The 15,275-nt window shown below is 36.0% G+C and overlaps 1 protein-coding gene across 3 annotated transcripts in view; it reads right to left on the bottom strand.

The window, feature by feature from the left end:
* Nucleotides 1–129: 129 nt before the first annotated feature.
* Nucleotides 130–15,275, bottom strand: part of LOC125647156 (beta-1,4-galactosyltransferase 1-like) — a 94,198-nt gene continuing 79,052 nt past the window's right edge. For all 3 annotated transcript variants that reach the window (XM_048873860.2, XM_048873847.2, XM_056156546.1), the window contains 5 exons: nt 3,582–3,817; nt 3,300–3,487; nt 821–943; nt 448–543; nt 130–287 (listed from right to left, as the gene is read on the bottom strand). In XM_048873860.2, the coding sequence (XP_048729817.2) occupies nt 155–287; nt 448–543; nt 821–943; nt 3,300–3,487; nt 3,582–3,779 (738 nt within the window). In that variant the 5' untranslated portion in view covers nt 3,780–3,817 and the 3' untranslated portion in view covers nt 130–154. The remainder of the gene's footprint in view (nt 288–447; nt 544–820; nt 944–3,299; nt 3,488–3,581; nt 3,818–15,275) is intronic.

A 15,275-nucleotide genomic window follows, 5' to 3' on the forward strand; every position in this document is an offset into this window, starting at 1 on the left:
GCTTATAGGAGTTATGAGATTGATCACTGTTCGTTATCTTCACCTTGCATTCAATTTAGATAACGTCAACAAACCATTTCAGAATGACATTGCATTGTTATGAATTTATATAAACTCGAAATCATTGTCTACAATAGGGTTTGTCTAAGCACATTTATTCAAGTACATCAACTACTATTTTAGTATACAAAGGCATTTCAGAAAAATCAACTCTTTTATAATATGTATCTACTGAGTTTATTCCGTCCACTTCCATCCTTGCTAAGCCTTCTCTCAGGAGTTCATGTCTGTAATATATTGCCAAGAAGATGGAATAAAAATCATTGTTCGGTGTAGAAATGCTGATCTGGAGTAGTTTGCATTACATACTCGTAAAATTTGTTTTTAAAGGTTTTACGAAGTTTCATTGAAATAATAAACAGTGATTTTATTGAATCAAGATCTCACCTTTTCGGATTTCCAACATTTTTCATATGCTTCATCATTTTGTACCTGGAGGTATTCAAAGGAAACCTTTTCAGTCGAAATTCTCTCCTCACCATTCTAAAAAAAGATTAGCGTTCCTTAGCACAAGGAAAAATAAAAATAAATTTCACGAAAGCTTACAAGTATCACTACAAAATATGTCCACTTGATTAGATAACACAAGTTACTGCTACTGGGTTTTGTGGCTGTCTAATAAATGCTAACCATGTAAAATGTGTGTTTCATCCAACAAAACACCTCTAAAGTAAATAGAAATACTACAGTGTATATTTTTGATTTACCGTAAATAAAGTTATCAAAATCGTGAGTGTTTGTTTTTCATCATGTGTCTTACCTGTAAAATATGTCATCATCTTCCCCACCCCATCCATAATACAAATTTGAAAAACCATTAACTGCTTCAAAATGCGTTCGAAGCATTGCAGAAACGCCTCCAAAGAGCTTAGTATCTGGTAATCTGAAAAAATTCAGATTTTTTAAATTCAACTACAACCTTTAAGGCTCTCTCTCTCTCTCTCTCTCTCTCTCTCTCTCTCTCTCTCTCTCGTTCGTTGGGGACCAAGCAATAAACTATCACTTTGCACAAATTGTTATTGTTTAGTAACCATCCTATAAAGTTTGGCATCATGCCCGTTCACTTAGTCGAGAAATTCTCACTCATATCTAGACTTCACCAGCTGTTCATGTAGGTGAAGTACCATAAATGTGAGGGAAGTGCCGTAGCAGTGAGAGTTCCTTAACGTGCCAACGCCTGCTCCTATAAGGGACCTGTTTTTAAGGTCATATCCGAAAGACCTGTGATTCTCACTTCTAAATGCCGATCTATTGTTAGCTTACGGGAAGAACGTCCAGAGAGCTATTGCAGTGTTCATTATACACAATAATTGCTACCTTATTCAGACAGTTTCCCCTTACAAAAATTGTCAAATATTCACAAAATGGTGCCAAAATTTCACAAGGAAATTGAAGGATTAACACTTAATTTCAACGTAATGGATAAAAGCATCCTAAATAAGGAAAAAAGTGAACCAGGATGTTTTCCATACTTAATGAAGTTTGTTTTAGAAATTTTGTTTAATTTCGACTTGGTGATATGTATGTCATATGACATCATAAATTCGAAGGAATTGCAAAGAGGTTGCAAAACAGCTATATAACAAAACAATCAATGGTTATGTATATGTATGCAATTTTTCAAACAAGGAGGAATTCAACATTGCTAAATTCTCAATATCCAAATATATTGATGATATATTGATGATTTCCCCAAATCAATAGGGAGTAAGTTAGCTTTTAAAATTGGGATGAAAACACTGTATTATCATGACCCTGGTTTCAGCATCGGCGCCAAACTTTTAGGGAATAACTTTGACCTTGGCTATATCTTTTGCACCAAGTAAGAAGATAGGGTGTTGATAATTCCCACTCTGATTTTTCAATACCAGCGGTTTCATTTAACACCAAGAATTTTGACGTCTCCTAAAACTTGGATCTTTTAAACCAAAGGGAATATTGTAGTTTCCCGGCGAGCTACGTTGTATGCAATTGACAGGTTTGACGCGGCCATTGCATGAGTGGGACTCAAAGTCACGACTTCCCGGCTACGAAGCTAACGCTTTAAGCACTGAGCTACCGCGATTGAGCATACAAGGCGTTAATGCCACGTAAAACACTAAGATTGCCTGGAGTGTTAGAGGCGTGGTTTTATTAGAATTAGAGAAAAATATAGTATTCCTTAAGATATGTAACCTATTTGAGGATTGTGCAATTTTCATGCATATTGTGTGAATATTTTTCCCGTGGGGATCCGGGTAAGATTATGTCCTCAGTACCCCTTACGCATAAGAGAAATCTTTATAGATGATACCTGTATTTTTACTTACACGTGTTTCTCAACTTGTTCGCACACACGGAGGAGAATATGGATATAGAAAGTCTTTGGGACGAAACTACTGACGGTATTATCTTGTCTTTAGCTTCAAATGAGATTGAGTGCAAATATTTATTTGGAGATCTTAGTCAGAGTTAGTTATCCATGTTTGATATGGGCAATTTTGATCAGGAAAAACTTCATACAGTGGATAGTGATGTTGTTGTTTCGAGTTTGTGGGCGGAGTTTGAAGAAAAGTGTGGGTTATGTACAGATAACCTACACTTTTAACAAAAGAAAACATGCCAAACTATGGTACAAAATCTGAAAACCTGATCTACATGTATATACCACGAATTTCACGTGCTTGGTAGAGAACTCCATTCACAATACATGTATAACTATGCACCTAGTCTCATTCCTTGATCCACATATCCCCGCCTTTAGGCATGAACCACCTTCTGAACGATGATCTCATTCATTTGACGATTCTGGTATATGCTTTCATACAAACAACTACATCTCTGTACATATGTTTTTAAATTCCAAATACATGTACCCAGGAGTACAGAAGATTTTTTTTGAAGAGCTGTAGTTTTTAGTCCCAAAATGAGCAGGGACCACGAAATATACAGTTTTGTTCAGCTACTCCAAAAGATGTTGTAAAGCAATTTTGTTAAAAACGAGCGACGACAGCAAGTCATCTAAGTGACTTTGGGAGGCCTAATATTTTGTTTTATATGTTTAGGTCTGTACAAAAAGGGATACCACAAATGTTTATTCATGTATTATGCCAGATCTCTCCGAAAATGTGTTATTCACAATAGAAGAGGTTTGATTTAGAATAACTTTTGCATTCTGAATTGCACATTTATTAAATTCATTAGCAGAGTAAAACTATTAGGGTATAGGCTAAGCTCATTCAGTTTGTTTATTCACTTACTTGTAATTAAATATATCAATTGCTGCAGACAGATGGATTGGACTGTCTATACATCCGTACAAGATTTTATCGTTTTCAGGTACAAGATCAACATCATGAAATACAAAACACGAATAGTCATCAACTTTTAATGCCTCCACGTATCCTATGTTAAAGAGCAATCCCCGATTGAACAATGTACCATTGCTCTGAAAATTGAAAAAACATATTTATCTCTATATACTTTCATATCAAAATGTGTGAATATGCACCAACAATTTGTATTCATAGTGTATCGTATACCTGTTCAACTATAAAAATGCCATAGTCCAAGAGTTGACGTTGCAGCATCGGGTGTAAAACATACAACAGGATATTAAGATGCTCCTGTCTATTTCTATAGGGAATCAGCACCGCTACTTTGTGTCTGGACAGACATTCTTCTGGTTTATGTCTTCCTCCTGGTTGTAACCACTTAAACATCATAGCCATTTGCTCCATTGTCGGAACATCAGAAAATCTTATATCCAAATTACCAGCTGTCATTAGGATATAAATAAATAAAATATTAATATGCTTTACAGTTTCGCAGAAAACGGAAACAACACGAGTATATCAACATGCAGACAGATACACCAAATTATCCACAAACTTTCATACATTCTTTATATACGCCCTAATCCAAACACCAAAGGCATCATTCATTCTTTCAATAAACATTAGATAGAAATCATATTAATAGCTAAAATGTCACCTTATATACTTAGGTATACATGTTTAAATCGGTCACAACGCATGGTTACAATATACAATTGTATCAACATTTATGAAATCAATATCATGGTTTGAATTAGTTCCTTGAAAAGTACTGGAGGGCGACTTCAATATTGAACTTCTAGGATAGCTAAAGCATCACATTGGCCGACAAAATATTAATTATCGGTGATGATTAATCGATTCAAAACATCAAATCTGCCAACTAGAATCCACAAAACGATAAATAATCGGCCATATTTGTATACAAGGTACACTGCAACACATACAAATGTAGCTGAAACTAGAGATTTAAGATTTTCATTAAGATACGACTAAGTAATTAAAAACAGAGAAACCGGCTATCAAAACATGTAGAACGTAGTAAGCGATATCTGATCGGTCACCTTGAGACTTGATATTACTATAATTCAACAATTGTTACTCCAGTTCGTTATAGAAGTCACCTTTATTTTACACATTTCAACAATATCGTTTAGCATTTCGCAAATTCTATGATCGTTATAATGCTCTAGTTTGCCATTGCAACCTACATGTATCATTGGGTCATATGCTGTCTGACTTGCTTCATACCGATTATTAGACTGTTCTGGCAAACTAATTTGACCACGGATTACTCCGTTTACCTCATGAAGATACAGAGCTCATGTTTATTCCTCCTAGGTATCTGGTCTCACCTCTAGTATGTTTGGCCAACTCTCTATTTTGTATTCCTTGTTGGATTGATTACATTGATCATTCTTCGTTATCTTCACCTTTCATTATATAATGCAAGTTAGCTGAGAGTGAGTAGTGAATGACCAAAAAATAATGAGCTATAGCATCGAGTTACTGTTCCTAATGTAGCAGCATTATGTGTCCCGGTCCAAGCAATGACACCTGCTTCGTTGTAAGCATTAGTGAAACAATAGCATTACTACCGTTAACTTAACGTTGAGTTTAATACGATGATAAAACAATGCCAATAATAAATTCCACAAAACTCAAATCCTGGATTTTAAAACATACATTAAACACACAAAGTTCCAATATTTGGTTCGCAGGATTGCTCACAATCCTTTTGTTTTCAAAGGATGCAAGGTGAAAGCCTTCGTCTTTAAGAAACACAAATGCAGGGGTGTATCTGCTTTTGATAGCAAATGACATAACCATATCTATAAGGGGTCTGGGGGCCGCCTTAGACCCCCTGTGGTTACCTGATTGTGGTGGTGGGGTTCAGGGGGATAAAGCCCCCCTGGCGTACAACGTACTAGTATTTTAGGATTAATGAATCCAAAAATCATTCATTTTCTGGACAGCATTTGTTAATTCCATCGGTGCCATAATCAAAGATTTTATTCCACTTGTTATGAAGCGCAATTATTAGCATTAAAATGTTAAAATCAGGAAAGATGAAAATTTAACTGTAAATGTGCAGATAAAGAACAGCGACCAATCTCATAACTGTTAGTCATTGATCAAAATATCTTTATTTAAATATCAGTCTGGATTTCAGCCTGGTGACTTAACTGTAAAGCAAGTAGTAGATATAGATATGATACAATTGTTTCAAAGTTAGATAGATTAAAGAAGTAAGATTTATATTTAGCGACATTTCAAAAGCTTTTGATAGTGTGTCCTAAAGGTTTTGTATACAAGCTATATGCTTGTGGGATCTTTGGTAATGTTACCCACCGGGTTCAGCAGAATCTTACAGACAATAAAAAATGAATATCGATGGGTTTTCCTCTTGCTAACTGAAACAACAAATGCATAGGTACCTCAAGGCTCTGTTCTTGGCCCTTTCTTATTCCTGTCGTACATTAATGATATAGCTGATAATCTTCTTAGTAATATACGGCTATTTGCGGATGACACCTATCTGTATGCTATCAATGAAGTTACCTTATCAATCTGTCATTGGTTAAAATGCTGTCTGACGTGTTTCATACTAATTGTTAAGCTGTTCTTTACACACCGAACCTTGCTCAGTATTACTCCGTTTATCTAGTTAAGATAGAGGGCCTGCTGTGGGATAACTGGTCGACAAGGGATGTTTACTCCTCCTATACACCTGATCCCATCTCTGGTATGTCCAGAGGTTCGTGTTTGTCTACTCTTAATTTTGTATTATTTATAGGAACTATGAGATTCATCACTGTTCGCTCTCTCTATATCCGACGTAATTAGTGACCTACTTCTGAAACAAAATTCAAATAATAAAAAAACAACTTTTCAAACATTCTCCCTTATAAATCTTATGTATTATTTCCATGGCAGAGTGAAGCGTTCTATTTTTTTCAAAGTTTTTTTTATCTTTAAACTTTTTGACTCAAGTATAACCCATTCATACATGGCGAGGCATAAAAAATAGTATAACTCATTGAAAATAAGATCCTTACACGCTTCAATATCTTTTACACCGTGGCTAAACGTCATTTGGATACAACCATTCCTACGCAGCATAAAAGTGTGCTTTTAACGCAGAGTACAACCAACCCTTACGGCAATATGGACAGAGGAGATGTCAGTGAGGAGGGGCAAGAAAGTGGCTAATATTTTTCTTTATTTATCGTTTGACTTGTTTCATGCCGATTGTTATGCCGTTCTTGACCCAACTCTCGTGTTAGCCCAACTCTCTATTTTGGTATTGCTAATAGGAGTTATGAGATTGATCACTGTTCGTTATCTACACCTTTCATACATGTACATATGCAAGGTGAAGATAACGAACAGTGATCAATCTCATAACTCCTATAAGCAATACAAAATAGAGTTAAGCAAACACGGACCCTTGGACACAATAGAGGTGGGATCAAGAGCTTAGGAGGAGTAAGCATTCCCTGCCGACCGGTCACACCTGCCATGGTTCCTAAATCTTGATCGGGTAAACGATTATATAAATGCAATGATGTTAGACATTGATACAAGTGTTTTACTCTGATCTTTTATTATTTGGAAATAATGATCTTGATTTTGACACCAATGAGAAAATTGAACCTCTACTCTTATCAAAAGATTAAAATAATCATCAAATATTATCACATCCAATTCGATATGAATTGGAGACTTTTATCAAAGAAAGTGTTTATTTCTCGTGTTTAGCTTTTTTGGATCCGCCTATAAACTTATTTAACATATGAGAGTTACTCTCCCTGAGTCAGCCTCCGCTGAGGCGCCTCCTTTTCAACCAAAGACTCGTTGAATGAGGTTGGTCCAAATGTAAACTAATTTTTCTTTGCAAAATAAGATAAGTTAAGATATTATAATACGTTTCCATGCTTTTATAATCTAATTGGTCTTGATTTACTGCAGTCAATTCATTGGCATTTGTTCACGATTTCCCGATGATTCTTGAATTTGTCGTTGCCAATTTTATTTTGCTAGCGTCTTTTGTGGCCATCTTGTATTTAGTCACGACTTAGTATTTTTATAAACACTTCAACAATTTATTTGATCAGTTATGTGATATTTGTGATAGTTAACTGGATCGCACGATTTATAACATTGCTTTGAATATTTGCACGCATTAATCAATTGTTTTTTATCGAGGGAAGTAACACAAAAAAAATTTGGTATCTAATTTCCTTTCTTTTACCACCGCGATCTAAGAGGCGAAGAATGGCCACGCCGGCAGCGAATGCCCCGGAAGTGTCGGGAAATATCTCTGTGGGACTGGACACGATGAATTCTGAGACACAGTCAGTGACGTCCACAACCCAGGCTCCATCAACGTCCTTTGGAGAGGAGGCCCAGTAAATGTTGACACCAACTTCCTCAGATGTTGGCACTACCCCTGTTCCTGTCCCATCAATCCATATGATCGGTATGCACGTTGCTAATGCAATTAAACAACGCATTATTAGTGGGCAGTTTATTGATTTGGCTATTGTAGCAACTCCAAAAGTTGGAGCTGATGAAAAGAAATTGGTTATCAATAACATGGGCGAAATAGTTTCTAAGGATACTAATCCCAAAAAGGTAGAAACTATACCACAATGGACTGATCTAATGCTCATCTATGGACGTGTATACTTGAGTGCACATTCCGCTAAAACTGTTGACTGCTAAAGTATATGCAGACGGTCAGAATGGTGGTAAATAGGGGGGGCTGTCTTGGTTAGATTATGATACTCAATATAGTTTACACAAAGAGCAAAATCCTGCTTCTTCCTGGGGGTGGGGGTTGACTCAGAATTATGGCTTATGTACATGACACCTCGGCCTACTCTTCATACCTGAAATCCATCAAAACCTGGTGTTGGCAAATGTTATAATTTCAATTTCAAGGGTTCTTGTGATAAATTCCCATGTATATATAAGCAGAAATGTATTCGTTGTGGTAGTAGCCATTCAATGCTTTATTGTGCCTCGCCAGTTTGGAGCATTACGTCCGCTCAAACTTTTCGCCCCCCCCCCCCCTAACATTGAACCACTCAGTTGTATGGACAGCAAAGTTCTCGTCCTCAAACCAACAATACAAACACCAATTACAGGGGATATTCCTACACCACCCTCTGCCCAATCTCCAGACCACGTTTCCGCAGCCCCCAATCCATGGCGCCTAAGTACAACTCCTCTTCATGTTTATGCCCTTAAAAGATATATTGTGCATTATCCTAACAGGGTTGTGGCAAATATATTGATTCAGGGCTTCTCTCAAGGGTTTAAACTTCATTATCATGGGCCTAGATTGTCAACTCAGTGTAATAATTTGAAATCTGCAGATGATCACCCTGAGGAACTTAAGGGGAAAATTTACAAAGAAATTCAAATGGGGAGGCAACAAGGTCCTTACACACAAATACCAGTATCTAATCTAAGGTTATCCCCAATTGGGTTGGTGCCAAAGGGGGACAATTCTGGATGGGGTCTAATAACACACCTCTCTTTTCCGACGTCTAACAGTGTTAATTACTATATAGACCCTAATTAAACTGCAATATTCATCGTTTGATTCAGTTATTCAAATGATTGCGGAAATTGGAAAATGGGCTTTCATAGGAAAGCGTAACACAAAATCTGCATTTCGGCTTCTCCCAATATATCCTGGTGATTTTGACCTCCGTGGGTTTAAATTTCAGGGTAACTACTTTGTAGACAAATATTTACCTATAGGGTGTTCCATCTCATGCAAGGTTTTCGAGGAATTTTCTACATTCTTGCAGTGGGCTGCCAAACAACGTTCTAAAGCAACAACAATTGATCACTATCTTGATGATATTATATTTGCCGAAAGGGATGTCCATTCTTGACAGGAACTTATGTCTGTTTTTCAAGGTATTTGCGATGAAAAAAAGTGTTCCTATTGTCGAAGAAAAATCTGAAGGTCCTGCTATCGTTATGACTTTTTTTGGGTTTTGAGATAGATACTATATATATGCTTGTTAGGATACCCAATTCAAAATTCTTTGAGGTTCAGGATAGTTTACATTCTCTTGCTAACCAACGCAAGGCAACACTCCCAACAAATATTAGTCATAGGCAAATTGAACTTTTTAGAAGAGGTATAAGATCAGGTAGGGAATTTTGCGTCCTCTACTTAAAGGTACAATAGGAGTTTCAGAAATGCATTATCACATTAGGATTACTCAATCGATGCGCAAAGATATGTACATGTGGATAAGTTTTGTTTAGTCATTTAATGGGGCTGTGTATTTTTTGGATCATGAATGGACATCAGATAGGAATATTATTTTCTACACAGATAGCTCTGGGTCGTCCAACTTGGGTTGTGGTGCTTATTTCAATGGCGAATGGTGATTTTCCCCTTGCCAAGAAACGTGGTCATCTACTGAAGTCATGAAAGACCTAACATTTCTAGAATTAGTTCCAGTGGTCTTAGTCATTAGTTTATGGGGTGACAAACTAGCTAAGAAAAAGATTGTTCTTCATCTAGATAATCAAGCTGTTGTTGCTATACTTAATAAGCTCACATCCAAATCAGAGTGGGTAATGACTCTACTTAGATGATTTGTACTAGCGTCTATGAAATATGATATTCTGTTTTGTAAAGACAATATCATAGATGATTCAATTTCTCGTAAGCAGTGGGCAAGATTCCGGCAAGCAGATCCACATGCAAGGCCACACCCTTGTCCAGTACCTCTATCATTCCTCAACATTATCTCCAGTCTGAGTTTGTTAAGCTTTTAGACGCTTCAGTATCTAAAAACACACATAAATCCCATCGCGCTGGAATGGCAGCTTATTACAAAGTATGTAAACTGCTTGCGTACATTCATCTTCATCTAGGCTTGCATACTCTACGGTGAGGTCATATATGTCTGCCATCTCATTTCACTGTAAATTGCAAAATGTACCTGATCCAACACCAGAGTTCTTGATGATGAAATTATTGCAGCGTTTGAAGCACACAGCAGATACGAGATTACCAATAACTAAAACAATTTTGCATAACATCATTCAGATTATACCCATTATATGTACCAATGACTTCGAAACGACCTTTTCTCTGCTGCGTTTTCCTTGGCCTTTCACGGATTTTTAAGAATAGATGAATTAACAGTTGATACAAACAAAAGACATCACCAAAACACAATTCAAATAGACAATTTGTCCATAAATCACAGCACACAATCTCTTTTATTGACTATCCGTTTTTCAAAAACAGACCAGTTGGGTAAAGGCACAGTATTACAAATAGACAGACAGGGTGGTGTAGCATGTCCATATCAGCTTGTTACCAGAAGTGTCGGCATACGTCCAGAGGGTTCAGGCCCATTATTTCGGCATTTTAATTTATCCCCACTCACTCATACCAATTTACAGGGGTACTTTGTAAAGCAGTTAAGCACCTGAATTTGCCTGCTACCTCTGGATACAAATAGCACTCTTTTCCTACTTTAAAAGGTTTTTCATCTGAAGATATTTAGAGATCTGGGCGTTGGAAACGTTCTTCATATAAATCCTACATTCGCATACTAAAGTTTTAATTTCGTTTTAGATACACAGACAATATGGTTGGAGGGTTCCTCAATAATTAAACATGCATTTTTGGAAGCAGTATTGAGACCGGGTGGCACAAATTTGACACTAAGAAGACAAAACATCTCTCTGTGGTGGCAGGGTTATAGTGGCCTCCAGTTGAGTAAAGCAAGAAAAAAGATTAGAACACTTAAAAACGTGGGTTCTGTACACTCATACGCTGTGGGCGGAACGATTTCGGTAAGTTGTCGGTTCGAAGAATCAGAGTTGTTGCAAAGCAGATGATTTTGTTTATAAGATCTAACGTTTAAAAAACCAAAGTTTTATGGTCATTTATCCTCCCACGGTTAAAATGGCGCAATTCAGTAAGTCTGAAAGCTATGGAAAATGCATGCAAACGTGTTAATTCTCATATTGGTACAATTGTCCTGCAATCTGGGGTGCCATAATCCGTTATACAGACATTAAGCCTGATTCAGCTTTGTTTGCTCAAGATGGGGTGGATATGTCCTCTTTGGGGAATAGAATATTCCTTAACTCTCTTCAGGGGGGCTGGAAGCCGCTTTTTAATTCCATCAATTCATTGGATAAATATTATTTTCAGTAAACTTTATCTCTAATTCAAATGGCTAGATCATTCATTTTATGTCTCAAAGAATAAATCTTAAAGTTGCTGATAACCTTGTGTCAAGATGTTGTCGCAAAATGATTAAAGTTTATCTTTGCTCTGTGGACCTTCCTTTAGTTTGTTCTTTATAGTCAGATAATAAATGACAATGTAAACATAATACTCATGTTATCTTTCGTTTGGTTTACGGCTGAAGGTACTTAACCAGATTACTAATGTTACGTAAAAGGCGTTTCTTGAAGATATGGCATGCATTTATCGTCTAAAGAGCATTGAACGGGTGAGGTTGCTTTAAAAGATTAGATCGCGACGCGATGAGCTGGCTCCAATGATTACATATGTGACTCACGTGATTTACTCTTCAACAGTTGAAAAATGATGGGAATTATCCAACGTGTTCTTAAAAAAATGTCGCTGTCACTGCCAAAACTATAAATGTTTTCCTTACCTAAAATGCGTTTTAAGGGCACTTCGTGAATACTGTAACTTTAACTTGGTTTGGAAAAGATATCGAATCACGCATGGCGTATTTCAAGCATCGGTTAACGATTATATAGCACTTTGAAATATATGACGTCACGATACGCCATCTCTGAATAAATATGAACTTGCCGAAAGCATAATAAAATGAATTAAATTCACAAATAAATTGTTTGACATATGGCCTATTATTCTCATTTCTGTATTCAAACAACCTTTTAATTATTCGTCACTCTCCATCACAGACAGACAATTTGACATCGTTTGCTGTCAACAACTTGAACAAGCGAATTGCCATTACATATATGTTCAGTTTTAGTCATGAAAGCATGAGCATAACAAGTAGAGAGTAGCATATATTTATGACCAGACAAATCTTCTCATAGGTTCTTATGTTTAGTTGTTGTTGATACATGTAATTGCCTGGTTTAAGGAAATTCTGAGTTTTTGAGTCAAACTGCGCAGGATGCTACCACTAAGTTTTTACTGGTTCAATAATGATCCCATTGGTGCAAACATATTACACATCTATTACTGAACTTTATACTGGTATATAAAATTTGAACTTGTCATGAACCTATGAGAAAATATGGGGAGGAGGGTTTAATATTATATTCAAGCGTATTTCAAAGCATGATAATGAAAGGTTCTTTTTTTGCATTGTTCCAGACAGAGATACTTGGGAGCAGAAATGTAGTTTTACAGTTGATTTGTAAAATATTATCAACTTGTCTTGTGTTATGTGAGTGGGATTCATATATTTTAAGAGGACCAATGTTGTATAAGTATGAAGGGACTAGGTCGTGGACCATTTTATGAAATTGGATAATTTTACGTTTTTCCTCTGTTTTCAAGAGGTTCACATTCCAATTCATTGTTTAGGTTAAGTATATTTGTAAGTTTAGATTATTTTGATGTTGAACTTGTTGACCGAGTTCAGTAGAAATCGTCTCCCCAATAATGTCGACATATTCAATGATAGGTCTCATAGAGAAGGAAAACTTTTCTAAGGATTTTCTATCAAGTAAATAACTAATTTTTTGTAGCATATTTAATAGAACGGAGACTTTGGATTCATTACGGTTTTATGTCGTTTTGGCTATATTTCACGTAAACTAATTGAAATATGTTTGGTTGTGAATGATCGAGTTTACCAGATGGCCCCCAGTCAGCCTACTCTTTCTTGAAATTTGGGTGTCAAAGGAGTTGTCATCCTTGACACAGGACACCCTTTAACGTCTCATCCAACGGACATAAAAGTTGAAAATACATAAATAGGTAAAAGTACAGATCATTTCGGTATATAAACAGTTGTATTATAAAAATATTAAAATTTTCATATAAAAACAATATTCTTGTAAACATTGTATAATAAAACGATTGTCAATATTTGTAAAAAGTTCTTGCATTGATTTACACTGGGCGTAAAATCACTGCATACAGTCACAAGATAAACATTCAGGCTGAAGTTCTCTGTTTAGTAGGTAAGAATGGGTCAATTGTGAATGTCCGATGCGTTTTCTAGAAATAATCACTTTGTACTGGTGTTTCATTACGATGTTACACAGTTTGTTGTTTACTTTGTTTTGATTAGAATAAAGTTTACTTGTATTACAGAATTCCTAATAGATTTGCCAAAGAGAATTTACATACAGTTTTATGAAATATTTCAAATCAGTTTAAGGAATTTTAAAGTGTACAATATCATCTTGAAGTGCTGACCGAAGCGATGGAGAGAACTGAATGAACATAAAAAGACCATAACCCATTTTAGGAAACTGTAACACCTAAATGCTTATGATAATCAGCATTTTTGTGACACAATCGCCTAAGAACATGGAAGTGTCCGTAGTTTTTACGTGTTTGTTGCTTATAATTAAAGATTATATTTTGGAGGAATTGAAATCAACGAGCTATTGCTTAGACTAGAAGTGGATTTTTTAAGACCATAGTTTAGAGTACCGCTTGCAGTTTGTGGGTTATGAACGACGATATATAAAGTAGTGTTGTCTGCAAATACATGTAGTCTAAAGTTGCATTTGATGTTAAGGAATATGTCATTTATAAAAACTGAGAAATAATAGAGGTCCTAATACAAAATCTTGTGGAACACCAGCGTTTAGTTTTTACCCATTCAGATGATTTAGAGTTGATTACTACTCATTGGCTTCTATTGGATATATGGTCTTCTAACCAAGACAATACCGAGTTTAAAATCTGTCAAGCAAAGGGTTCTCAAAATATTGAGTGGACAATATATTCCTATGTCCAGTATGACCTTTGACCATGTGACCTCAAAATCAAGAGGGTTCATCTTCTCCTGAAGATGTACTGGTGTACTAAGTGTGATGTCTGTCAAGAAAGGGTTCTCTAGACATTGATAGTCAGTATATTCCTATGTCATGTTTGACTCTTGACTATGTGAACTCAAAATCAATAGGGGTCACCTACTCCTTGGGATATACCTGTGTACCAAGTTTGATGTTTGTCAAGCAAAGGGTTCTCAAGATATTGAGCGGACAGTGTCTTCCTATGTCCAGAGTAGATTTACCCTTGACCTTTTGACCAGAAAAACAATAGGGTCCTCTTCTAGTCATAACCAACCCACATATGAAATATCATTATGATCGAGTGATGGTTCTCAAAATATTGAGCAGGCAACATGTGGTCTACCGACCGACCGACAGGTGCAAAGCAATATGCTCCTCTTCTTTGAAGGGGGCATAAAAATAAATTTATAGTAATATAAGTTGAGCATAAGATACACTAAATATGATCTACCATGTAGGCTTGAATCTAGAACAGGCAAGTGTACAAATAAGGGAGTACTGTATGTCATAAAGGAACACTCTTGTAAATGTATGAATAAGCAATACTTTCCTTGTTGTTGTATCGCGTGATGCAACATTTCATCACCCGATAAAACAACAAATTAAGGAGCTTATATTTTTATGTACTTTTCAAAAATATAAACCAGGTTTAATACTAAAATATCATATCGTTGACCCAATGCACCTTTTGACCTTAACAACGCTCCATATTTGGTTCATGTAGTAGGTGATGTTAAAAAACCGCATCGAACTAGATTGCAACAAACATGTACACGTGCACGAAAGCAATGTCAATTTCAAAAGAAATAAAATAAAAGATTCAGTGAATACAAGTATACGTAAATGAAAATGTTAAGG

The sequence above is a fragment of the Ostrea edulis genome, chromosome 1 (assembly GCF_947568905.1).
Source record: "Ostrea edulis chromosome 1, xbOstEdul1.1, whole genome shotgun sequence".
Classification (NCBI taxonomy): Eukaryota; Metazoa; Mollusca; class Bivalvia; order Ostreida; family Ostreidae; genus Ostrea; species Ostrea edulis.